This window comes from Chelonoidis abingdonii, chromosome 1, assembly GCF_003597395.2.
Source record: "Chelonoidis abingdonii isolate Lonesome George chromosome 1, CheloAbing_2.0, whole genome shotgun sequence".
In the NCBI taxonomy this organism is placed as follows: Eukaryota; Metazoa; Chordata; order Testudines; family Testudinidae; genus Chelonoidis; species Chelonoidis abingdonii.
Window position 1 is genome coordinate 361,822,248 of NC_133769.1, and position 25,808 is coordinate 361,848,055.

At 44.6% G+C, this 25,808-nt stretch overlaps 1 protein-coding gene across 4 annotated transcripts in view; it reads right to left on the reverse strand.

Moving 5' to 3' along the window:
• Positions 1–524: 524 nt before the first annotated feature.
• The window catches only part of GDPD5 (glycerophosphodiester phosphodiesterase domain containing 5), a 358,488-nt gene continuing 333,204 nt past the window's right edge, over positions 525–25,808 (reverse strand). For all 4 annotated transcript variants that reach the window (XM_032796412.2, XM_075061812.1, XM_075061813.1 and 1 more), the window contains 4 exons: positions 23,234–23,381; positions 13,502–13,584; positions 3,450–3,562; positions 525–1,011 (listed from right to left, as the gene is read on the reverse strand). In XM_032796412.2, coding sequence (XP_032652303.1) covers positions 896–1,011; positions 3,450–3,562; positions 13,502–13,584; positions 23,234–23,381 — 460 coding nt within the window. In that variant the 3' untranslated portion in view covers positions 525–895. The remainder of the gene's footprint in view (positions 1,012–3,449; positions 3,563–13,501; positions 13,585–23,233; positions 23,382–25,808) is intronic.

Here is a 25,808-nt window from a genome sequence, read left to right on the forward strand (position 1 = left end):
GGGTTAACAAACTACACCACCTGTTCTAAGTGGCGGGCACTTCAGCTGGATCAGGGGGATGAACAAGGTGGTGAGTGCTCTTTACTAGCCATCATGGGATCGAGATTCTTCATGGAGACTGACTTATGAAATACCAACTAGGGGTCTATTTAAAGTCTTCATTCAGGACAGGAGCATCTAGGGGAGATTTCTCTGGGGAAGCACTGCAGTATAGGCCATAAAACTTGCCAAGGGTTTTGCTCTGAACACTTCCTATCATATATTTCATATGATCCCTGCATGCCTGCTATTCTGGGGGAAGGCATGAATGTGATTCAGCCAGCTTGATTCCTTCCGCTGGTTCCGAACACACTCTGGGAGCAGCACCTTCCCTCCTGCAAGGAAGCTCTGAACAGCCCTCTGATTAGTGAAAACTTCATTAGACAGAAAAAGAAATGACACGTCACAAGAACTTCACAACATAGGTTTTTAGACAAGTTCAGCTAACAATTGCTGCACCAAGGGGAAGAGTTGAGTGGAGGGGGAAGATCAGGTCCATCCCCCGCCTGTCTTCCCCAGTGTCCAAGATGTTACCTCAATATTTCATCAGATTTAGCCAAAATGTTCCTGTTTCAATGCACAAGTTAGTCCCGCTCATGTCCTGGAAGAAATACATACAACCCCCCCAAATACACGAAAGAGACCAAAAAAAGGACTTTCTACATATTTACAAAAAGCTGCCCCAGCCTCACTGTCCAGAGTATGTTGGGACCCAGCAACCAGAGCAATAGAAGGGATCGCTGCATGCTCAATAGTTCCACAGAGCGTTTCCCCCATCCCAGACAGCGGGAATACCACCCATCGCAGATGGGAGCACTGCCGGGGGGAGGGTGTCATGCCACGGGCCTTTAATTCCTCAGTCCATGCGTAGCTTCATGTCCCGATGATCCATGGGGGCGACACCCTCATTGGAGTAACCATTTTCAGAACATAACGACAGCTCATCTGCATTCTCCACGCCGTTGTTTATTTCTGGGAGAGGGGAAAGACAAATGAAAATATGAATCAAGTGCTGCCAATCACTGGAGTCCCCAGCCGCATCTTATTGAAATGCACTCCCTAGAGGCCGATCCACTGGAGTTAATGGAAGTTCATAGAGCTCAGGACTTGGTTAGAGGTGGCTCAGCACCTCAGGCCCCAAGGTTCTCTCATTTTTAGACAGGCAAACTGAGGCACAGAGAAGTGAAGTGAATTGCATCTCACTCCCAGCCCCACAAAAAAAAAAAATTCACAGAGTGAGTCAGTGGCAGAATATATAGGCCTGATTCTGACCCCACAGTGATTTTACACCAGGGTGATTCCACTGCCTTCAGTGGAAGTACACTGGATTTATATCAGTATAAGCAAGATCAGGATCAGGCCCCTCCTCAGACGGCAGCCACAGAGGTGGGTGAGGTAATATTTATTTTGGACCAACCTCTGCTGGTGAGAGAGCCAAGCTTCCAGGCTACACAGAGCTCCTTTCGTTGAGTACCTCTCCCAAAGTACCTCTGTGCCCCGTGTGCTGTGAGACCTGAAGCAGAGCGCTCTGAAGCTCGAAAGCTAGTCTCTCTCGTCAGCAGAAGTCGGTCCAATTAAAAGGTATCACCTCACCCACCTTCCGTCTCTAATATCCTGGGGCCGACAGGGCTACCACAACCCGGCCTGCAGCTCAACCGAGACAATCCTGTGGCAAGTGCACCCACTGCGGGGAAGACAATGACATGTCATCGAAAATAAAAAGTTAGTGGAAGGTGAATGGGGGTGGGGAAGAGCATGTGCTGAAGTGGTCATTAGTCCCCTCCTGGAGCCCCTTCAGAATAGAGCCAGCTAATGCCCTGTGTGCGAGCACTCAGCTCGTCTTACCTTCCAAAGAACTACTGTCTTTAATAAGGGGTGGGGGTGGGGAAAGGGGGCAACGAATCAGGTCAATTTCAGATGCCATCTAGTGGCTAGAACCTGCAAGACAGTTTAATGAGGCAAGGTTAAACAGAAGAAATTGACTCAAATTTTCAAATAGGCCAGTGCTCGGGATCGCAGTTAAAGATGGAATAGATCCAGCAGATCATGAAATCCATTAGCGTTCCAGCGCAGGGCATAGTCCCCTCTGGATGGCGGCTGCATCGGATATTATACCGACGCATTATGATCTTAACAGTAAGGCCAAGCGTTGCTTTCTTACTCTGCTGATATTTAAAGAGGTGACTGCAATTATGTTGGAAACAAAACTGTCTGACCCTGCTGAGTGCCTGTTACACACGTCCTAAAAGGGACAATCAGCCCATTACACAGTTCATCGTTTACTTCCCTCTTCCCTACCACTAACAGCTGTGAGTACGCCTCCCAGTGCACTCCATTCTCCTTTCACCTGAGAGCAGTGTGAGGCTGCCAGCTGTCTCTCACTTGAGAGAAGGGAGCTTCTACATTTAAAGTCCTGTTGGCCTTCAGACCCCTCCTCAAAAGTCTCCTTTGCCATGATTCCTACAGAACACTTTCTCAATGGCAAGGCTGCTGGCTTGTGGAGTCCACCACCTATCATGCGGGTCGGTATGTATCACCTCTGTTTCCTTCCTTCCTTCCCACCTGTCTGTCTCCATCTGTCTTTTGCCTTGTACTTGGATAGTCAGCTCAGCTCTGTGGGGCAGGGACAGTTTTTTTCATTCTATGTTCATACAGAGCCTACCACAATGGAGTCCTGGCCCATGACTCAGGCTCCTAGCTGTTACACGAATACAAAAATATCACCACCACTGAAGATTATTTTCAATATTCAATTGTCCAACGTGGTACATTTCTTAATGCTCCAATACTAACAACGGCCCAAAGTCTCAAGATTTTGTAAACACTCAAAATCCCTGGGGTTTGCCTCACTTCCTTGCTGTGTCTGGACAGATCCTACACTGATCTATGAGATCAGGATCCTGCCTGTGGTTCATGGACCTTTCCTGACATAGCAGTAGCTTCAGTTATTATGATGCATCCTCCCACTACAACACTGAGGCCTGACCCTGCAAGCCCGACTCCCACCTCAATATCAGTGGTCATGTGTGAGTGAGGACTGCAGAGCCAGATCCTGATCAGTGGCACTGTCCAGTGCTGAGAGAATCACTAGGAGGCTGGTTGGCTTCCTGCTAACCCCAGGATCCCAGTACAGATTTTCAGTTACTTAGATTTGATTTTTTTCTTCCCTTCCTCTGCCTTCTTTATCCATCCGTCTTAGCAGCCAATACACAGGTCAGCTCTCTGCTTAGATCTGTGGTGCTATCCTCAATATCTCTAGTAAGAGGAGTGCTCAGGGAGTGGGGGCACTGGAGGTACTGGAACAAAAGGCTCCATTATCTAACTGATGGCGAGATAAGTGCAGAACTCCTCCCTCTGACCCTGGCTTTCCTTACAGACACTCTGAGGATCTCGCTTTCAAGCGGCCATACCTGAAAAGATCAATTTCTCCTTCATGATTTTGACGTCCCTGCTGGACCTGCGGACAGCAGCACTGAGCATGATTTGCTCCGGGTTGTAAGTCCTTATGCTTCCCAGACGCCATCTGCAGCAGAAAAGAGGGATGTAAAGCTCTGTCCTCAAAAGGTCTATCTTCTAATGGCCTAAAAGGATCTCTAAGCAAGCAGCCACTGACAAATGCAGTCACAAGCCCTGTCGACATAGTATGGCTTTATTCCACTAGAGTTCATGGGCCCTGGTGTTAGGCAGCGATGGTTTGATTTTCTGAGGTGCACAGCAGCTCATTATCTCTGAAAATCAGGCAGTCCAACAAATGAAACCATTGCTGTGAAAGTGCCTTGGTCTTCCCCCCCTTGTCAAATGTATACAGACTAATTACAGGAGGAAAATGTTCAGTAGTAATGCCTATTTCAGACAAATCAGAGACATGCATAAGGAAGACATCAGTACTAGGTGCTTCAGAGGAAGGTGCAAGCAAACCCAAAGTGGGTTGTTATGGAATGACCTGGTTCCAAGAAAAAAAGTTTCTTCCTGACCCCCTACTAGAGAATGGCTTATGCCCTGAAGCATAAGCATTTGTAGCCTTTTCCAAAGCTCAGAAGGATTTTTTCAAATCCTTACTACTGTAACTCTGCATATTATTACCCATATACAAGACAGACCAGGTGGTTTGAGAGATAGGTTTGAATACTTCACAGCAAGAAGTGTTGTGATTTGGTCACAGTAGTGACTGTGCTCTGTGACAGACCCAAACCAGTGGCGTACAGGAGTCTGGTAGAGGGCAAAAATACTGGTCACTGGATGAGTAGTTTTCTGTTCTGAGTGACCAGAGCAGGGGCTGCACTAGAGTAATCAGGAACCTGCTAGAACCAGTTAAGGCAGACAGACTGATTAGAACACCTGCAGCCAATCAAGGCAGGCTAATCAGGGCACCTGGGTTTAAAAAGGAGCTCACTCCAGTCAGGCAAAGAGGAGCCAGAAGAGAGGAAGTGCATGTGAGGAGCTGGGAGCAAGAGGCACAAAGAGCTGAGAGTGAGAGGCTGTGTTGCTGGAGGACTAAGGAGTACAAGCGTTATCAGCCATCAGGAGGAAGGTCCTGTGGTGAGGATAAAGAAGGTGTTTGGAGGAGGCCATGGGGAAGTAGCCCAGAGAGTTGTAGCTGCCATGCAGCTGTTACAAGAGGCACTATAGACAGCTGCAATCCACAGGGCCCTGCGCTGGAACCTGGAGTAGAGGGCGGGCCTGGGTTCCCCCCAAACCTCTCAACTCCTGATCAGACACAGGAGGAGTTGATCCAGACTGTGGGGAAGATCACTGAGGTGAGCAAATCCGCCAATAGGCGCAGGACCCACCAAGGTAGAGGAGGAACCTTGTCACAGCTCTAATGAAGGGGACAGAGTCAGGTAACCTAGACCCAACATTTTTGGGTTTAGGGAATTAATTCTATTATTTTTTTTCTCTGTTTTTAAAGTGTCAATGAAATTAAACATCCTCCTGAAGCTTCCACCACACAGAACATTGGCAGAACAATGAAATCCAGCAAGGTGACTTGAGCATAAAAGTGAATCTGTCTAGGCTGAGGTTCATTGTCCAAACCAAATAAATGGAAAAAGTAAAAAGCACAGTGAAACGTACGGCAGATTTTTAAAAATTTACTTTTAATCAGCTGAAGAATTGGTACCTACACAGGGAAGGACTTTGTCTTTTTTCCTTTTTAGCCTGGAAGTGTCCTTTTAACACATGGGCAATTACATTTCAGAGCTATTGAATACTTCAGCCCTAAAAGCATACAGTGACGAGCTAGGCTGAACCTGCATTGATGGAGGCAAGGATGAGGCAGCCATGAGGCGGAGCAGGTAAAGGTGCTGCACTAGGTGCCAGGAAACCAGATTCTGTCCCCAGATCTCATGCTGATGTACTAGGCATCCCTGGACAAATCATTTCGCCATTCTGTACTCCTCTTCCCCTCCATTCCTTTGGCTTGTTGGTTTAGATTGGACTGTCTCCCACTATGGGTATGTACAGTGCCTTGCACTACACGGCCTCAATCCAAATTGGGGCCACCGGGTACTACTAGAATATAAATATCAATGGGTGCTTCTATTTAGGCTGCATTCTAGACTCTCTAGGTGCAATAACACCTTTATGTCAGAGGAACTTCATCCAACTGCCTTTCCTGAAGCGAACATCTCCATGTTACGAATAAAATCAGCTGCCAAGAGAATACTTGGGGCAGAAATCCTGTTAAACTGTTTCAGGCACAAAGTGGACACTTTTTTTTTTGCATTGTTTTCTGGATTTTAGGGTCAACTTCTGCCTTTGAATATGAGGGTGTGATTCTCACCAAGGTGCAGTCCAGCTCTCTTCCCTGTGTGGGAAGTACATCAGGTTCTAGCTTCCAGTAAAGGATCTCAGCTAGTTCTCCCTTCTTTACATAGTAACAAAGAGATCAGTAACTTTATGTTGACATTTCAGATATAGTGTCAGACACAGGATCAGTGTAAACAGAGTTGATGCAAGCCTGTCAGGTTTCCAGTTATCTGGCACCACCTAGTGGAATATCAAGGGAAATCAATACTACCTCATGCAAGGAATCCATTTGCTAGGCATTTAGCACCTACTGCAAAGCGCTGAACTTCCCACTTAAGTGCACCCCAGCTAAGGGTACTCAGCCCTTCACAGTGTCAGGCCCACCCAAAAGGTTCTAGGAATACACAGGCAGAAATCCACCCTTTGCAGCCTTTCTGTGCTGCCTCATTAGCCTTGACCCTCCACTTGGTAAGGCAACTCCCATCTTTTCACATGCTGTACTATTTACACTGCTTATTGTGTTTTTCACTCCATGCATCCGATGGAGTGGGTTTTAGCCCACAAAAGCTTATGCCCAAATAAATTTGTTAGTCTCTAAGGTGCCACAAGGATTCCTCGTTGTTTTTGCTGATACAGACTAACATGGCTGCCCCTCTGAAACCTATAAAACACTCTAATCCACATACCTCCTGGGGGTGGTGTTGTTCTCTATCTAGTGGCACCGAGACCACTTAGAGAGAGGGATAAAATGAGTCTGCTCTACAGCTTTAGCTAACAGCCAGTTGGCTTCTAGCTCATGCAGTAGAGGCTCCTGCACTAAGCTTCCCAGGTTCGCTCCCGTCTGCTGACAACAGGGGTCTGTTGGCATTACAACAGCAGGCAGGAGATTGCTCTTTACAAGGGAGAAGAAAAAAGCATGTGATGGACAAAGCTACACTGGGCTGACAGAGCCAAGACATGTACAGCAGCACCCAGATGAGGCAAGAGAAGGTGGAGCAGAGCTTGCTACATATACATCTTCCTGAATGCTCTCAGAGGCTGTCCCAAGGTGAGCCATTAACTGACTTTGGAGGAAAAAAAAAAAAAAAGACGAGTTTATGCCATCAGCGCCCAACTCAATGAAGGGCAGAGGGTCCTCATCTCCCACTGAAATCAGCATTGCAGCTACTCAACATGTCGCAGGATCAGGCTCTCTGCAGTCATGACCCATAATGAAATGGTCTGCTGTGAAGTTCTGTCCTATCGTTTCTCAGGTACTTGCAACATTCTGGCTGGTGTGCAAGACTAGAACTAGGTCAGGGTGTCCCATCCCTAAAGGAAAGGCCCAGCAGAACGAGTTATTTTAGGCCGTGACCGAGGTTTGGTTCAGATGCACAGCTGAAAGGCCAGTGCCCAAGTGGAGAGGTGACTGAATATAAGAGCAGGGAATCTGCTGGCAGGATGTTCTGTGAGCAGCCCTCAGATTAGGAACTTGGTGCCTCGTGGGTCTGAAATAGCTGCAACCTAGTAACTTCAAGGGCAGGTCCGCCCCACCCCCACCCCAAGCTATTGGGGGGTGGAGGTGAATTAGGAGGGTAACGATGCTTACCCAGGCAAGACTCCCAAGAATTGCGGTGATCCCTATGTTTTGCCTGGATGAGGAGTGCTAAACAGGGCCCAGAGTCTGCAGACTGCAGGCAATGTTAAGTGTGACGTATTAATGGCAACCACTCTATTTCCATCATCTCTTACCACCTGGATTTTCAGAATAATGCAAAGAACTAGCTACATGTTCTATTAGACCCAACTCAAAGCATGGCTTGAATGAACCAGTGCAAAGGACAGTTGAAAACAAGACAGAATCCTAATGTTGAATATCATCATTCCTACAAATCCAAGACTTTTTTAAAAAAATAAAATAAATAAAATGGGCTAGGTGCTTTTTACTTTTAGACTGAATTGAAAATAACACATTGGTTTGGGTCAGGGTCCTGTGGGTTTCAATCCCAGATGAAATACTATATACAGGGTTTTCAATATTTAATATATGCCTGGAATCCAGAATTTCTATTTAAAAAAAAAAAATCCAGTGAGCATTTAACATGTCTAGTCTGATCACATTGGCTATGAAAGGCCACAGAAATACATGTCCGTTTCTCAATGATGTTGATGTGAACCGAGCCTGTGTACCTGGGGAAGAATTTGCTCCACAGTAGTACATTCCCATAACGTTCATTGTATTTTTTCGCTAGCAAAAGTACCATTTTAAAAAGCATCAGTACAAGGCAGCTTCCGATAACAACAGATCCAGTTATTCTGCAGATTGAGGACAACAGTGCAAGTCGTCGCATACCTTCTAGCAGGCAATACTTACAAATGGCAAACGTTCAGATTCAAAGGAGGGGAAATAAAAAAGGAGAGAGACACAAATTGGGACATTTATCAGTAATACAATCTCATTGCTCAGAGCTAAACGTATGGAGAAGGTTACACGTGAAGAGTTTGGTTCAAACATAGAAATAAAAGTGGTGAAGGCTTCACTGCAGAGTGAGGACAGATTTCAAATAGTCCCTAAAGGCAGAAGAAACTGAAACAGCCAATACAATAAACAATCATAAGAGTATTTCAGGGAGCCTGAAATCCAGTGTCCTGGGGTCTTGAGTCTCTTCCAATCTACACTGGCAAAATGCCATTGACTACAGTGGATTTACTCCTGGTTAATAGTGGTATAAGAAAGAGGAGAATCTTGAGAGATTCTGAGCTCAGAACAATGCAGCAGCTGACAGCCAAATCCGTTACTACCCCTCCCTCCCCGCTGATATCTTATCGTTGCCAAGACAATCGGGAAAAGTGAAAGCCAGCACTTGGACTATGACGCTGCGTTTTGCCTTGGACAAAAGATACACGACACTTTGTGGAGATAGCGCGGTGTCAGCTGCGCACACCACAAGCCAGATTGCGATCTGGGACACATCAGGAGAACTGTGGAATAACTCACAATTACGCTGATGTAACTGAGAACAGAATCCGGCTCAGAAGATTTGCCAAGAACTATGGTCAGCTTTCGCAGGTCGCTCAGTGCACCACAACTCCTTCCCACTTCTCAAAGGGTAACTGAAATTTTGCCATGAAGGGCTAAAAACCCCTGAAATATTGTACATAGATTTTGAAGCCAAATTTGTTAACTTGGAAAGGACTAAATAGAGGATGGACTAAACAGAGCAAGGACTAAATAGAGCAAGATCACCCTCCTGCCTGGAGGGTGATCTTGCAATAGGATATTTCTACTGGAGAGCACCATAGTTTCCCAGAGGTTACCTAATTAGAAGGTACTCAGGTATCCTAGAATAAAATGGAAGTGGCTTGTACCATTGACATAGAATGTCCAAGCGTCTCTAGAACGGTCAGTTGGAGGTGGCAGAGGAGGCTGCCCAGTTTTAGTAACATTGAATAAGTTACGACTCAGACTCTCAGCGAGACAGTCGGGGTTATTTGTGGAGCTGTGGCAATGAAAGCATCATTCAGGGGCTGTTTTGTATTATCCCAGTCTGCAGTGAAGCCCTAGCAGAAAGAAAGAGGAGGGTGGAATGAGAAGAGGAGGAGGAAAGCACCAGAATTACCTGATCATGTGATAGCTGTGAGATGCCAGAATGCAGCAAAGAGAAAGAGGAGGAACATGCACAATAGTCAGAGCAGTAAAAAAATAAACGAGGCAAGAAGGCAAAAAAGATCCATTAGAATAGAGGTGGGCAAACTATGGCCCGGGGGCCGCATCCGGCCCTTCGGATGTTTTAATCCGGCCCTTGAGCTCCTGTCAGGTAGCAGGGTCCGAGACTTGCTTCGCTCCAGCCAGGGAGCGGGTTCAGGGGCTTGCCCCACTCTGCGCATGCTGTGGCTCCGCGCAGCTTCCGGAAGCAGCAGCATGCCTCCCCTCCGGCTACTACATTAGGAGCAGCCAGAGGGTTCCCGCATGCTACTCCTGCCCCAAGCACTGCCCCTGCAACACTCATTGGCTGGAAACTGAGGCCAATGGGAGCTGTGGGGGTGGTGCCTGTGGACAGGGCAACACACAGAGCCACCTGGCTGTGCCTCCGCATAGGAGCCGGAGTGGGGACATGCTGCTGCTTCTCAGAGCTGCTTGAGGTAAGCACTGCCCCGATCCTGCACTCTTGACCCCTTCCTGTGCTCCAATCCCCTGCCCTAGCACTGATCCCCCTCCCACCCTCTGAATCCCTCGGTACCAGCCCAGAACACCCTCCTGCACCCCAACCCCTCATACCCAGACCCACCTCAGAGCCCACACCCCCAGACGGAGCCCTCACCCCCACCCTGCACCCCAACCCCTTGCCCCAGCCTGGAGCCCCCTCCAGCACCCTGAACTCATCATTTCTGACCCCCCCCCCGAGCCTTCACTCCCTCATGTACCCCAACCCCAATTTCATGAGCACTCATGGCTCGCCATACAATTTCCATACCCAGATGTGGCCCTTGGTCCAAAAAGTTTGCCTGCCCCTGGGTTAGAAAGTCATCTCAATTGGTACTTCCCCACTTGCGAGACCACAGAGACTCATCATCTTGTCACTAGGGCTGAGGCTGAACAGTACAGTAATTTGTAGCCCTGCTCTGGAATGCAGAAAAGTCATTCCTAGGGGTAGGATGAGCACATCGAAGGTGTGGCTCCCTTCCAACCCATCGCCCCATCCTTGGGGTGAAGAAAGTAACTGATTTGCCCAGCAAGACGTGCAAAGAATCCACAGGGGTCAGATTCTGAGCCTGTCTCGCAGGAGCTGAATCACTGCAGCCAGCAGAGAGAGAGAATGATTCAGCTGGGATTGGTTTCTGAACTCCCCAGATGCAGCATCAACACTTCCGCACGGCAGAGAAAGGCACGAGGCATGGGAATGGCTCCCTCCAAGTGACACCCACGGGGCAGAGTGTAGGTTCCCAGTCCCACGTTTGGAAAGGCAAGCTCTTGGCTTTAGTGACAGCAACTGGAATTTGTGGTGTTGCATTTTTCTTCACTTTTTTTTTGCTTGAAGTCTTTAAAAGAGACAAAGAGATGCTTTGGAGGGTAACATGCTGGCTATGGGAGGTTTTAATACTCACCTGTAACTGACAGACCCTGCAAACTACACGCCTCTGGATAATTACACTAATAGGCTCAGACACATTGTGAGCTACAGGGTAAATACAAGGGATTGAAATTCAGCCCTAAGGAAAGCAGGTACTACCGAAGTGAACTGCAAGTGTCCCTGCTTGCACCAAATTTGAGTTTGTATATGGTCACCAAGAGTATTTCTGAGTTCTTACCACCACCTAGCACAGTGGGGATTTCAGACACTTACATAATAATAATTCTACCACTCCCTCAATGTCTGTCCATTTCACCTCTCACCATGCTCTTTACATTCCTTTGCCGGCCATTTTAATATCCCTGATTGCTGGTAATTATCTGTCTCTCCACACTCTCAGAAGCCTGGGCAACTATTTAAAACAGCCCAGTTTTTAAGGGGCGTAGCTCAGAAAGATTAAATACACCTCTACCTCAACATAATGCGACCTGGTATAACACGAATTCGGATATAATGCGGTAAAGCAGCGCTCCGGGGGGTGGGGCTCTGCCCTCTGGCAGATTAAAGCAAGTTCGATATAACACAGTTTCACCTATAACACAGTAAGATTTTTTGGCTCCCAAGGACAGCGTTATATCAGGGTAGAGGTGTAAATACATAAATTCAGACTGTCTTAAGATGCAATTCCTCTGAATCCGTTCCAAGAATCTGCTGTAGAACTGCTTTAGGAAAGACCTAAAGACTCTGAAATGAAAGGTCTATGGTCAAATGGTTCCCACTCCCCCCTTAAAATTCCCAAACAAGAGAGCAAGTCAGACAGTCACATCCTTGTGACTGATCCAGGGTGCTCAGTGCATTTCTTTATCTGGTGTTCGTCTGGGGTAAGGGTTTATTTGATTTGTATGATTCACCTGCAATTTAAGAAATCACATTTTACTCCCATGTGAAATTCCCTGGCTTGTGTTATGCAGACTAGATGACCATAAGGGTCCCTTCCTGGCCTCAAAATCTATATTATTCAAAATATAGTCAAAATTCTGATAATTTTACAGATGTACTTTTGGTTTCTGGGAAATTTCCTAACGTGATATGAGGATATTGAACCAAACTGTTGGTCAGTTACACTTATGCCACAACAATGAAGTCAGTGAACAAAACTCATTGCCAGCATAACTCCACTGCCTTGGAGTTACCCCTGTTATGAATCTGGGTTACTGAATTCAGCGGATGGCAAAGGTTTAAGTGAGATGATCGAGGCCAGTTAGATGCAGTACAACGGCTCTAGCTTCTGACATGGAGTCCAGTCGGTAAGTGGGGTTCTCAACAGCTGCAGACACTCTACTATAACACATTACAAAAATAGCAAGGTAATTATCCGCACAGGGAATTAGTCACAAAGCAACTTAGTCAGGGCAACATGACATTGCAATCACTAGCTCGCGAAGCTGAAGCGGATGTTTCATGGGCGACTGCTGTGCCTAATGCCAGGATATTTGTGGTAATAATCAGGATGGAAATTACAGCCCATTCAGTACATACACTGTAGTGGCTTAGATGTGCCAAACAGAAGGTTACAAAGAGAAATTCAGAAAAGGAGAAGGTGGAGTTTTAAAATGACATTTCCTTAGGCAGACACTGCTGTCTTCCTGTTCGCAGAGTGTATCTATTTCTGAGTCCAGGTTTTCCAGGACAGCCAGGTCACACTGTCATAACTGGGGATGAAAAGTTCCTCTTTTGAAGAAAGGCAAGTTTCAGGGGATGTGCCAAGGCTCCCCCCAGGATAAATAAAGGAGAGCATGGCGTGGGTGACCGATACTTGTAACAAGGTTCCAAAAATATGTTAAACATTCCCCTACCCTGCCATTATGAATTCCTAATGCAAACAAGCAGATTTACTTGCAACTTGCCAAAAAATTAGATCTTCATCCTAAGAGCGAGTGGGGTACTCTAGTTTGTGTTTCGCATTTGTTTCCATCCTTAAAGATATTTAATCCTCAGATAAACCAAGGAACCAAATGCAACCTTAGCTATGGGATCTTTAATGATGTTTCCAGTACCAGCTAGTAGAAGTTATTGCTCCCTCTGTCCGTTACAGAAGAGTGAGGAACCTTTCTCCACATGTTAAGATAAACTTGAACTATACAGCCATTAGCCGATCAGCGAAGTTATGACAATCTCATGCTTTTCTGCTTCCAAACTGAACATTGCAATTTTAAAACATCGCAACTATTAGAGGTTTCTTTGCATTCTAACTCATTCCCATGATGGGAGAATCTCTGGAGCTGCTGAGAATTCCTCATATAAACTTTGAAGTATTTTAAGCTTTTTCCTGGTGGTGCCCATTTCTCTTAAGCATTGACAGTTCTCTCCTGCACACATTTTTTAGTGTCACAGCAAGAACCACACCAAGTTTGAACCACCACCCCTTTTCAGAAGTCCTTGTTCTTCACAATCTTTATGTCTCATGTAGCTGCTTCAGTCACCTGCTTATAACTGAGTGGGGGTAGCTGAGGGGATAAGTAAATTGGGACTGGGGGTGATTATAAGTGTCATTATAAGCAAGGGCTCTAGAGTATACTGCATCTCCCTTTTATCTCCACACCCTTGAGATGAACAAACACACCACAAATACATGAGAGTTGATCTGTAATAATGCTACTTACTTCTGGAATATAAAAACTCCTACAATTATGGTAAATGAAATGAGATCAGCTGTTATCCAGATTAGATTGTACTCATCTGGAGGCTGGAAGACAAAAAGACAAGCACACATTATACTTTCTAGTTTGTACAAATTTAGAGAGCGTTCAATCCTAAATAGATCGTTGTACACAGAAATATCACAAACTTCATGACACAGACATGTACCCTGTAGATGGACCAAAGCTGCTTTTTACCCTAGCCACATCCGAGCAAGCAGGATTTTGGATCCCAGTTCATCTGGATCCCCAGGCTACCCCTGTTTTTTTTACTTTTAAAGAAAACCACATTGCGAGGAAAGACCTGCAAAGCTGCATCCATTCTAACCCTCTTTTCGCATGCTCCCAGTGTTCTCACCACTCACCTTTCGGGCTGAAAATGTCCATGTCTTGTCTCTCGCTCTGAAGAGGAGATTAAACTACCTTTGGTTATTTCTGAATTTATGGGGGACTGAAAAAATACACTCAAGAAATTCTCTATCCAGACTTTGATTTGAACTTTTTACTACAGCGGGTACAGCTCAGGTTTTAAACTTGGCCTGGACACACTCCCCATTGAGCAGCAAGGCCCTGATTCAGCTAAGCACTTCAATCCCTCTAACAATTTGGGCCCAAGTGTAGCTGGGCTCAGCGTTGCAATGCTTAACTGATTTAGGAGCCTAAAGGTCATTTTCAAAAGGGATTTAGTCACTTAGAAGCCAAAATCCTGCCAATTGTCAACGGGATTGTGGCTCCTCAACACCTAAATCCCTTTTGAAAAGGGGATTTAGGCTCCTAAACCAGTTTGATGTTGCAATGCTGAGAGCAGCGATACTAAACACCTTTACAAATCCAGGCCCAAGCATGTTTTTATATTTCAGTGGCAGATCCACAGCTGGTAAAAATGGTCATAGCTCCATTCTCTTCAATGAAACTATGATCATTAACACCAGTTGAAGATCTGTCCCTAAGTATGCAAGTAGTCCCATGAACCTCATGCGCTTTACTGAAGGGGGGTGGAAGGGCTTTGCCAAGTGGAGAGAATCTACTTTTAACTAAAAAGTCAAGTGATCGAAAAATGACTTAAGGTTATGCTCAGAGGGCAGCTATACCTATCAATGTACCTCTGCCCTGCTCACACCGCCCTGCAGATATGACCATCTCCAAGAAAGCAAAGGGTCGCCCTTTGCTGAGCCCAATCACCTTGCTAAGTCCCCAGTTCAGCAGTGCACTAAACACAAGATGTGAGAGAGTCATTGGGACTTTATAAATGCTAATACTAGTAAACGCAAACCACTTTTTTCTATTCTTTTAAAAAGAAGCACGGAATACGTAATACAAAAAGCTCGCTCACACAACGTTAGGGTTACCTGGATGAAAAACAGAACACAGAAGGTAAGACTCGGAGCTCAATCTATTTAGCTTAAGAAAGAGAAGGTTAAGGGATGAGTAGACAACTGTCTGTAAGTATTTACATGGGTAACAAATATTTAGAAATGGGGTCGTCAATCTAGCAGAGAAAGGCTGAACTGATCCAATGGCTGGAAGCTGAAGTGAGACAAATTCAGACTGGTAATAAGGCACACATTTTTAACAGTGAGAGTAATTAACCTCTGAAACAATTTACCAAGGGTCATGGGGGATTCCCCATCAATGACAATTTATAAATCAAGATTGGATGCTTTTCTAAGAGATTTGCTCTAGGAATTATTTGGGTGGGGGTAGTCCGTGGCCTATGTTATATAGATTAGATTATCACAACGGTCCCTTGGAATCTATAATTCCTTCAGCAATGCTTATTCTATCTCCTTGCATGTAACAGCTTCTATTCCTGTTTATCTGTCTCAGGGTGGATGAATATAGCACATTTTATATTGTAAAAAGCGTATCATAACTTGGCACATCCTGTTAGTTTTATCTAACGTTTCTGATGGAGTTTTAAATCTTTGCATTTAACAACTGTGAAACAATGACATTGTAATAAATCAGTATTTAAGTGTTCGAACTTACTCATTTATCTATATACTGTGGCAATCCCAGGATAAATAGCTACTAAAGGAGGGATAGTAATTAGTCCCAAGGGGGCCAAAAGCCCTCTCCCTATTCACTGAGGGGAGATAGCCATGGAGAAATAAGGTTCAGCTGGAACAGGGGTTGCCACGGAACTGATTAGGTTCAGCTGGCCCAAATTGCTGGAGACCTTTTTAAACCCTCCCTGGCAGGGAAGCAGTGGGGGAGTGAGAGAAGCAGCCAATGAGTAGGTGCAGCAAGACTCTGAACTCTTCCAGCCAGGAAGACTTGCACTCTTCCCCGAAGGGGAGAAAAACAGAGCAAGGGACTGCCTGAGAAAAGGATCAGCCAGACCCTTCGTGACCGGGAAGGACTTTACTTTGCCCAACCCTGTCTCTCCAAGGAACAAGGGGACTGAGGCAGCAGAGGAGAAACAGATACTTTGCCACAATACATTAACTATATTTAAACAAACATCACATAGACATATGACCTCTCATTTGAGCAGGTCAAAACATTTCAAGTAAAAATTTCTGGACAAAATATAGGGTTTTGATGAAAGAATTTTTTTTTTTTTTTTTTTTTTTTTTTTTTGACAGGAAACAGTTGATTGACTATATTTTCCAATTTTTTGACAGGAAAATTCAAAGCAAAACATTTCATTTTCAATCAACATTTCCAAAAATGTCAACATTTCAAAACTAAATGTTTTGATCAAAAAATGCCCAGTTTTTCATCAGGGCATTCCCAAATTTAAGGTTTTTTGTTTTTGGTAACTTTTCATTCCATGAGAAAATTTTTGATATTATGAACAACAAAATGTTGAAATATCAGACTTCCCCATGGGACGAAAGTTCTGTTTTCTGAACAGCTCTCTCTCTCTCAACTGGAATGAAAAACTAGCTTTAGAAGTTAGACAGGCTTATTTCTCTAAAGAAAAACTAGGTGTTTTAATTCACATACACTATGAGTGACAGCATTTGCAACACACCAATGAACCAAAATCTCCCCACAACCCCTAAATGCTGAGCACTGCTGGGAAAGGGGCACGGGAAGTAAACACATCTGTTCTGCCTAGATACACAAAATTGAGGCCTTTTCTACACTACAGGGGAGATTGATCTAAGTTACAAAACTTCAGCTATGTGAATAACGTAGCTGAAGTCAACGTACTTAGATCTACTTATCGCGGGGTCCACACTATGCCATGTCAACTAGAGACACTCTCCCATCGACTCCCCTTGCACTTCTTGTTCAGGTGGAGTACAGGAGTTGATGGGAGAGCGATCAGCGGTTGATTTAGCGGGGCTTCTCTAGACTTGCTAAATCAACCACTGATGCATCGATCACCACATGTCAAATCCTGAGTAAGTGTAGACAATCCCTGAGCTCAGTTGGTTCAAGACTTGCGGAGTCATCCATCAGATCTCACCGTTTGAGTTGTACTGACAGTTTCGCTATAGGAATCCATTCATTAGAAGCCCTCTGCTCACAAGAGGATATTTTTGACCTGAACAGTAGACCTGTTCTGTTGATGAGCTCTCCAAACACTGATCACTCAAACTTAGTATAAGTTCAGTGCAGTGCTCATCAAGGTATATTCAAACACTGGCTCCTCTCTCTGTCTGACTTTTGGCAAGTCACCTTTCTTCTTTGTCTTAGTTTATGGGACTAATGACATTGCCCCTCCTCTGTAAAGTACTCTATGGATGAACACTGCTTTATAAGAGAGCTCAATATATTAAGACAGGTCTCACTGTATTTTTCCAAACCCTGATGTTTGAAGCTGAACCACTGGTCAACTTTTTAAAATAATTAATCCGATTCTGTTTTTAAGTGACCGGCTGAGCTGGCCTCGCCTCTGTTCCCATTTTAGTGGCCCGACACCTGTGAGAAGTCAGTGAAAAGAGTACTTTGAATGAATGAATGAGGATTACATTGCATCATTCATTCAGGGGGAGCTCAAATAACTTTACAGCAATTGTTCCAACTGCCACCAAAATGTCACTAAAATTCTTGTGTGAATGAGGATACATAATAAGAAGTGCAACTGACTGTAGCCAACTGAAATTTCCAGGGGGAACTTAGGAAGACAGAACATAACCACACCAGTTAGAATGTGGCCAGGCATCAGACTAACACAATACCACTAATAACTCACATGACAATGTTATGGGAACTACAGCAACTGCAAAGAGGACACCACGTTTTAGGACTCTTCTGAAAGATTGTCTGCAGGAGCCCAGCATCCCTCTAGCTTATAAAGGGGGCTGATTCAGAACTTGCTCACAAAGGAGGCAGTGAGAGCTAGTGGACAGAGCACTGCACTGGAACTCAGTATACTTAGTTCTATTCCTGACTCTGCCACTAGCTTGTTGGTAAGCATGGGCAAGTCACTTCCCTGTGCCTCAGTTTCCCCATCTGTAAAATGGGAATAATACTGCTGAACTCTTTTTAAATCATTTTGAGATCTACTGATGAAAGGTGTGATAGAAGTGCTAGATAATATTATTATAAATCATGCAAATACTCACCAGCCGCTACCCTGCTTTAATAGTAAGACATGTTGTCACATTGCAGCACAAGGTGGTAAGAACATAAGAATGGTGATACTGGGTCACATCAGTGGTCCATCTAGCCCAGTATCCTGTCTTCCGACAGTAGCCAATACCAGGTGCTTCAGAGGGAATGAACAGAACAGGGCAATCATCGAGTGATCCATCCCCTATTGTCCACTCCCAGCTTCTAGCAAACAGAGGCTTGGGACATTCAGAGCATGGGGTTGCATCCCTGCCCATTCTTGGATGGACCTATCCTCCACCTTTCTAGTTCTTTTGGGAACCCTATTACAGTTTTGATCTTCACAACATCCCCTAGCAAAGCGTTTCACAGGTTGACTGCGCGTTGTGTGAAGAAATACTTCCTTTTGTTTGTTTTAAATGCAGCCTATTAATTTCATTGGGTGACTCTAGGGTCATGTGTTGTGTGAAGGGGTAAATAACACTTCCCTATTCACTTTCTCCATACCAGTCATGATTTTATAGATCTCTATCATATTCCCTGTTAGGGCTCATCTACACTACCAGGACAGGGATGGTGTGTGACGTTATGAGCATAATATAATCTCACTGAAAGGTGACAGGGCCAGAAAGAGTTAATTAACTCACCTCACTAACTGACCTGACCCATGGGTGAACCTTAAGAACTGGTTCGCAAGATATGTAAATGAATAGAGCTTTGAAATGCAAGTCTGCATTGTAAGAGGTAGAAGGGGAGGTGTTTGCTCAGGTCTTGATGTAAGCAAACAAGTCTTGTCTATTGCTATAGTTTAAATTCAAAGATCAAAAAAGGAATATTAGCATTTAACATGATACTTGAGTGAAATAGTATTACTGTCTATGTGTCTCTTTGAAGGTTGTGGTAACCTGTATCTGAACTGTTTAATGGATAAATTAGTCTGTGCTAATTTCCAGGATGTTTAGGAGAAGGAGTTAAGCCTATTGTTTTCTCAGGCCGAAAGGCTGCTGGAAATGTATAAGAAGCCTGGGACACGATCCTTCTTCATCTCAGATCTGCTTTGGGTTTTAAGAGGGGGAAACCTTAAGCCACAAGGACTGAGATCCCCAGTCATTGACTGGAGCCACCCTGAATATGGACATTGGACTATAACCTATGGACTATTTCTAAAAGGACTTTTGGCAGCTACAAGCTCACCTCTGTTGTGCATCTGAACCTCAAGGATTGAATTCAAGTCTGTATGTATATTGATCTTAACCAACTCTCTCTCTTTTCTTTTTAAATAAATTTTAGCTTAGTTAATAAGAATTGGCTATAGTGTGTATTGTGGGTAAGATCTAAGTTATAATTGAACCTGGGTATGTAGCTAATCCTGTGGGATTGGAAGAACCTTTTCTTTTATATGATGAAGTAAGATTTTCAGGAATCATCATCATATCTGACAGGTGTGTCTGGACGGAAGCCTGAGGCTGGGTACTTTAAGGGAACGCGTGGTTTAAACTTCTAAGTAACCAGTCGAGGTACTATAGAAGACTGTTTTGTGCTGGCAACAGAAAGTGGAATAACCACCAGTATTTGGGATGTGTCTGCCCTGTTTTTGTTGCAGTAAAACGATTGAGTGACTCTCGGCTCCATACGAACCCAACCAGAAACTGTCACATGTGTCCTAGTTCTTGTTTGCCAGAAGCTGGGAATGTTGACTGGGGATGGATCAATAACCTGTCCGCTCATTCCCTCCGAAGCAACTGGCCAACTGTCAGAAACAGGATCTGGGGCAGATGGACCTATGTCTGACCACTATGGCCATCTATGAGTTCTATGCTCTTACCACTCAGTTACATCATTCAGGGTGTTGAAAAAAACCACCGCCCCCGAGCAACATAACTTACATTGACGTGCAGCGTTATTATCGGGTTATGCAGCAGGAATGTTCTCACACCGACATAGCTCCACCTCTCAATTGAGATGTAATTACGTAGACGCCCAAAATCAAGATGCCGGCTTGCAAATTGATCCAACTGCGCCGATAGTGTGGTAGCCGAAGACAAGCCGCCAATCTTCGCTTGTCGATAGCTAAACGGTCCTAGTCTTATAGTCTCTCCTCATTCAAAAAGCTGTGCCGTACCACCTCCTCATTTTTGTTGCCGCTCTCTGTACTTTTCCAATTCTAATGTAACTTTTTTAATAATGGGTACAAGAATGCAGGCAAGTATTCAAAGACGTACCATGGATTTTATATGAATTTCTGTCCTGTTTCACCTTTCCTAATGTCCTAACCTGTTTGTTTTTGCAAGCAACCTGGAGAGGAATATATTCAGCCAGAACTATCCAGGAATGACCCCAAGAAATGAGCTATTAAACCCATCATTTAAGGGATAACAAATTACTTGCATTTACTCAACATGAATTTCATCTAATCTGCCAGTCTGTTTGCTTACAGAAAAAACAATTTAACTTTTTTAACAGCTTTGTACTTAATCTTTGAATAGTTTGTAAATCTGAAAATTTGCCATCTCATGTATTATCCCTTTTTCCAGATCATTTATGAATATGTTGAACAGCATAAAAAAGGACTCAGTACAGCTCGCTGGGGACCCACTGAGTTTACCTCTCTCCATTGTAGCCATTTTATTCCTACCTTCGTTTTCCTGCCTTTAAACCAGTTAGTGATCCATGAAGAGGATCTCCTTCTTAATCCAATGACTGCCTACTTTGCTTACGAGGCCACGTAAGAGACCTTGTCAAGGCTTTCTGAAAGTCCAATACACGACATCTACTAATAGTCCGCAGTATTTGTTGACCCCCTCAAGAAATTCTATCCTAGTAAGATTAGTGAGACAAACAGAAGCTGTGTTGACTCTTCCAACATAATATCATTAGGTGTCTGATATGCTGTTCTTTACTATAGTTTCAACCACAATTGCCTGGTAGAGATGTAAGGCCCTCCTGCTGTAACTGCCAAGATTCTCTGGAGCTTTAATAGAAAAACCATCAACATTCAGTTGGTAATGGGCTGATTTCAGTTGATAAGGTTACATAATCACAGTCAGTAGACGATAGAGTTTCCGAACTCTTGGAATCAGACCTTCTTAACTGTTTCCAATTTTGTTCCTCTCTACTGATCACGAAGATTGGTTTCTTCAAGACACTAAAAGAACTGACTCGGATGTGGGAATCCTCCCGCATCCTCTGCCCGTGAAGACTGATGCAATAATATCATTTAGCTTCTCTGAAATGGCCTTGTCTTTCTCTGAGTGCTCCTTTATCCAGCGGCCCACTGACTGTTGATCAGGCTTCCTGTGCTTTCTGATGTACTTAAAAAAAAAAATTGGCTGTTGGTTTTTGCATCTTTTTTCTTAATGCTCTTCAATTCTTTTTCGTCCTGCTAAATTATACTTTTGGACAGCCCAGAGTGTTTTCCTTAGTAAAGATTTGACTTCAATTTTTAAACTATAATCTGATCCCAGCTGCTGCTTTACTCGCTTGTGTAGCCATGGTGGCATTTCCTGGTTTTGGTCTTCATATTCTTTTTCGTTTGTTTTTAATTAGGGGTAATAACATAGCACTGGAGCTCTATAAGGTTGTTTTAAAAAGCTGCCCTGTGGCTTGCAGGCAGTTTACTCCCTGCTGCTGTTCTGGTAATGTCTAGGTACGTAGCCTCCTCAATTGCAGTTTCCCTGGTTTGAACGCTAGTACTGGGTGGAAGGGTACTTTGGAATGCCACATCCCCCCCCCCCCCCCCCCGAGTATGTTATATTTAATTATATTATGGTCATTACTACAGAGTTCAGCTATATTCACCTCCTGGACCAGATCCTGTGTGCCTCTTAAGACTAAATCAGTAATTGCCCTCACCGTGTTCATTCTAGAACTAGCTGGGCCAAGAAGAGCTCCAAGATCAAGCTGCACATAGTGTCCAAGACATTGCAGTGTCATGGATTCATGGAGCAGAATCAGAAAAGGCTTCTTGGATCAGTACTAGATAATCTCCAGCCCTGCAATGGTGCACGAGACTTCATTTTTTAAAGAAACCCCCACCCCCCTGAATATTTAACTGTCTTGACTTGCTTTAAGAATCCCTAGACATGGCAACCTGACATCATTTCAGTTTCATGTTCGCTTTCTCAAGCTTCAAAGATCCAAATAAATGGACATGTGAATTCTTGATGGTCCATTGTCTGCTCAGTGGCCCCCCCCACATGCAGTGGAGGGATAATCACAAGCAGGTATCAATTATATTGGTGAGGAGGCAGCAAAAATGAGATTCGCAATCTGCCCTGAAATGCTGACGATGACTCAGCTTGTTCAAATTTTCAGCCCTTTCTGAGCGTGCTCGCTATTGCTGGAACTGTGACAGCTGCTACAATGGACAGTCCCTTCCCAGCATGCCCCCACCAGTTGCTCTAGGAACACAAGGAGGGCAGGGATTGCACAACGTAGTCTCCACAACTCCTACCACCCTGCTCTAGCTGTCCATAAGGAGACAGGGCCAAGCTGGTGTTGCAGGGAGTCCTGAAGCCACTGCCACCCATCTCTCCCCTGACTGGTGCCTGCCCACCCACAGCTGGAACTACATGAGGGACCAGAGCTCTGCTCCCCATCCACCAGCCAGAGGAGTCCAGCTCTGTCACTCCTACCACCAGCTGAGGAGACCTGTCCACCTCAGAAACCAAAGGGAGCTCATTCCCCTACTGACCACCCAGCTCATCTGAAGAGGGAATCCACTTTCCACGTAACATCCCATAGACAGACTTAGGGAAAACCCACCCTTGCTACCATCACCACCTCTGCTGCTAGGAACAGCTGCCAGATAGGGGTGCCACATAGGGGTACCTCAATGTGGTATTGGTGAGAGGGAGCATGGTGTATTGAAGGGTACTAAGCCAGAGGAGCATGGAGTGGGAGAACTGACTGATTTGAATAGGAGAAGAGTGTGAAGACAGTTTTACTGAGGGAAGAGGGAAAGTATCCAACCCAGGGAATCTTGTAGGTCTGAGACGGAACATGTCCGAAGAAGTCTCTCATTAAAATTTTGGTAGCATGCTGCTGAAACTACCCCTCTAATGTATGGCTTCTACAGGCCAGAGCTGCCTCGAACACACCCAGAAAGCTGTCCCTGTTTTTTAAAGGGATCACAGTGGCAGCAAATCTTATGTACCGTATGGATATTTCACATGTGGTCTTGCTTACCATTAGCCAAACGGGAAAAGGCACCTTGCTAAGGATTTGTGAGCTATCAGACGTGACAGACTGAACGCCAGCACACCACAGGATAGAGAACAGCCATGGTTCATTCACAATATAGAGATTAACGCTCAGGTTCGCGGCGGTGTATTCCCTGCCGAGAAAGATAATGGAGCTGAAGGTTAGTATCTCTGTAAGTACAGCATACAGAAGACACAAAATACTATGTGCTATGCATGGGTGATTCACGTGAAATAAATACAAAGGGAGATTAGAGTCATCTGACAAAACAGCATGCTTTTTAATATTGGCCAGATTGGAAATTTGGTGAAGTAGGTCATTTGGAAATGCAAGATCTCGTCCCGCCTTAAAACCTATTAAGCCACTATTTTGATCTTAAAAGCTTTATTCACTCACCAGAACAGATTCTGAGATTAGATATACATAATTCTCTCACCCCACATGGTGGTATGCTGGACACATTTTTAAAAAGTGTCCCTAATTACGGTGATATAAAATTAACAGCCACCGCAGAAGCCTATAATAGTGAAAGGGCAAGCCACTGAATTAAACTGGAGACCGATGGAAGAGTCATTCATACTCTTACTCTTCTGCCTGGGTCTAAACATAGATTTATGGGGCTCTTGTTTGCTAACAAAAGAGGTCTCAAGTTGTCTGAATGCTTGAAACCATTTTTCAAGGGGTTTGCTCCAGAGGCCAGAACACAAGACTGGGAGACAAGAACTCTTGAGTTGCAATGCAGATATTGATCCTGTCTGTGGCCCTGAGTAAGTCACTCTTCTGCAGTTTCTCTATCTGTAATACGGAAATAATGCTTATACATCTCCGTGACGGACTGTGACAATTTGTTAACATTTGCCAAGTACTCTGAAGATGGTCAACACTATATGTAATTATGGAGGTAGCACCAGGCAGTTAATACGATCTGATTATACTGAATGCTGAGGGTGAAGCTATATACTCTTGAAAACAATGCTGGTCATGCTGAGTAAGCACAGCACTGCATATACACTAGTTAGGACATTTATTTTGGGGTAAAGGATGGCATTTCATCAGGGTTTATTCAATCTGTGTGGTCAGTAGCTCCCCCAGTTAATGAGTCTGTTGTAGGACTGTGGCAATGTCCCTTTGAACCCTATGGTTGACCCTTCAGTTTGCCGACATGGCAGGTCTAGTTCTTGAGGCTGCTGAGGCACACAGAATGGAGCCAGGATAATTAGAACAAATCAACACACAACTGCTGAGTGGGCAACCCTTCTCCATAATTCTCCAAGAGCCAGACAATGAATGGAAAGGAGAAAAGGTGGGCAAGGCTTTGTTCTACCCAGACCACTAGGGGCTACCATGCAATCATAAGATTGCTCCTTGTAGCACTTGGGCAGAGCAGGTTCCTCTAGCTCGTTACGTGGCCTGATTTTGTTTTCAGCAGCGGTAGCTCACTTTCATTAACCACATTTATATTACTAGCTGCTCTGTGCAAATGTGGTGTGTGTGGTAGAAAAAGAGGATTCAGTTTGAGTTTAACACAGCGGTTGCCATTACAGGGTCAATTCTTTAGTAGAAGGAATCTGACCATTAAAAAAGGGGACTGGTGCATTTGGGCCAAAATTGATGTGGATTTAAAAGGGTGTATTTATTTCTAACACAGCAGCATCAAGAGGATCCAACTGTGCTAGGCGCTGTATGTATGATGAAGGAACTTAATCAAAATGGACAAGACAAAGGATGGGATGGGAAACAGAGGCACAGAGAGGGGAAGTGACTTGCCCAAGGTCACACAGCAAGTCAGTGGCAGAGCTGGGAATAGAACCCAGGTCTCTGAACACCCCATCACTGGACCTCTCTGCCTCTTATGCAGTGAAAGTTACAGGGCGTATTTTGCCTTCATTCCTTCCCCATCCCTTTGCCACAGTGTTGGTCTTCAAGGCAGGGCCTGGATCCATCTACACGTCTGGATAGCTCCCCCTGACACAGTGCAGCTCCGCACTGGTCCTCAGTGGAGCCTGCACTGCAATAGCACAATCTGGTCCTTAGCCATTTCACGTCCACGTGTGGTGAACTCTGTTTTTCAAAAACCAGCATCGGTTACAATGTGATACACTGCAGTTCAGTCATCAGTCCTTACCTACACAACAGGACCCACTTTCCTTTCTAGCTCTAAAATATTATCTCCTCTCCCAGACCGTTTGATTTCCATATGTTTTCTTAAGGACCAAGTCAAGCTTGGCAAGTAATAAATCCTAAAAATTAACAGGGCCACCTAGGGGCAAAACATCCCTTATCTGTTTAACTGTAGCTGCTGAGGTCATATTGATTCACACCCTATGAAATTCAAATGCCACATACTACCGAGAAGAAACACGGCATTGGCTAATTAAAGATGAGACAAGGCTGATCTAAATAGGGTTGTTAAAAGACTGCGTTCAAATTTATCGGCACAAAGTAACGTCTGAAAGAACTCAGAAGCTTGGCCTAAATCAGAGGTTCACAGCAGCAGCAGCTCAGGAGAAGATGCATGAGACGCAAAGGGCAGTTGCTAATCGGGTTGAAAAACTGGCTG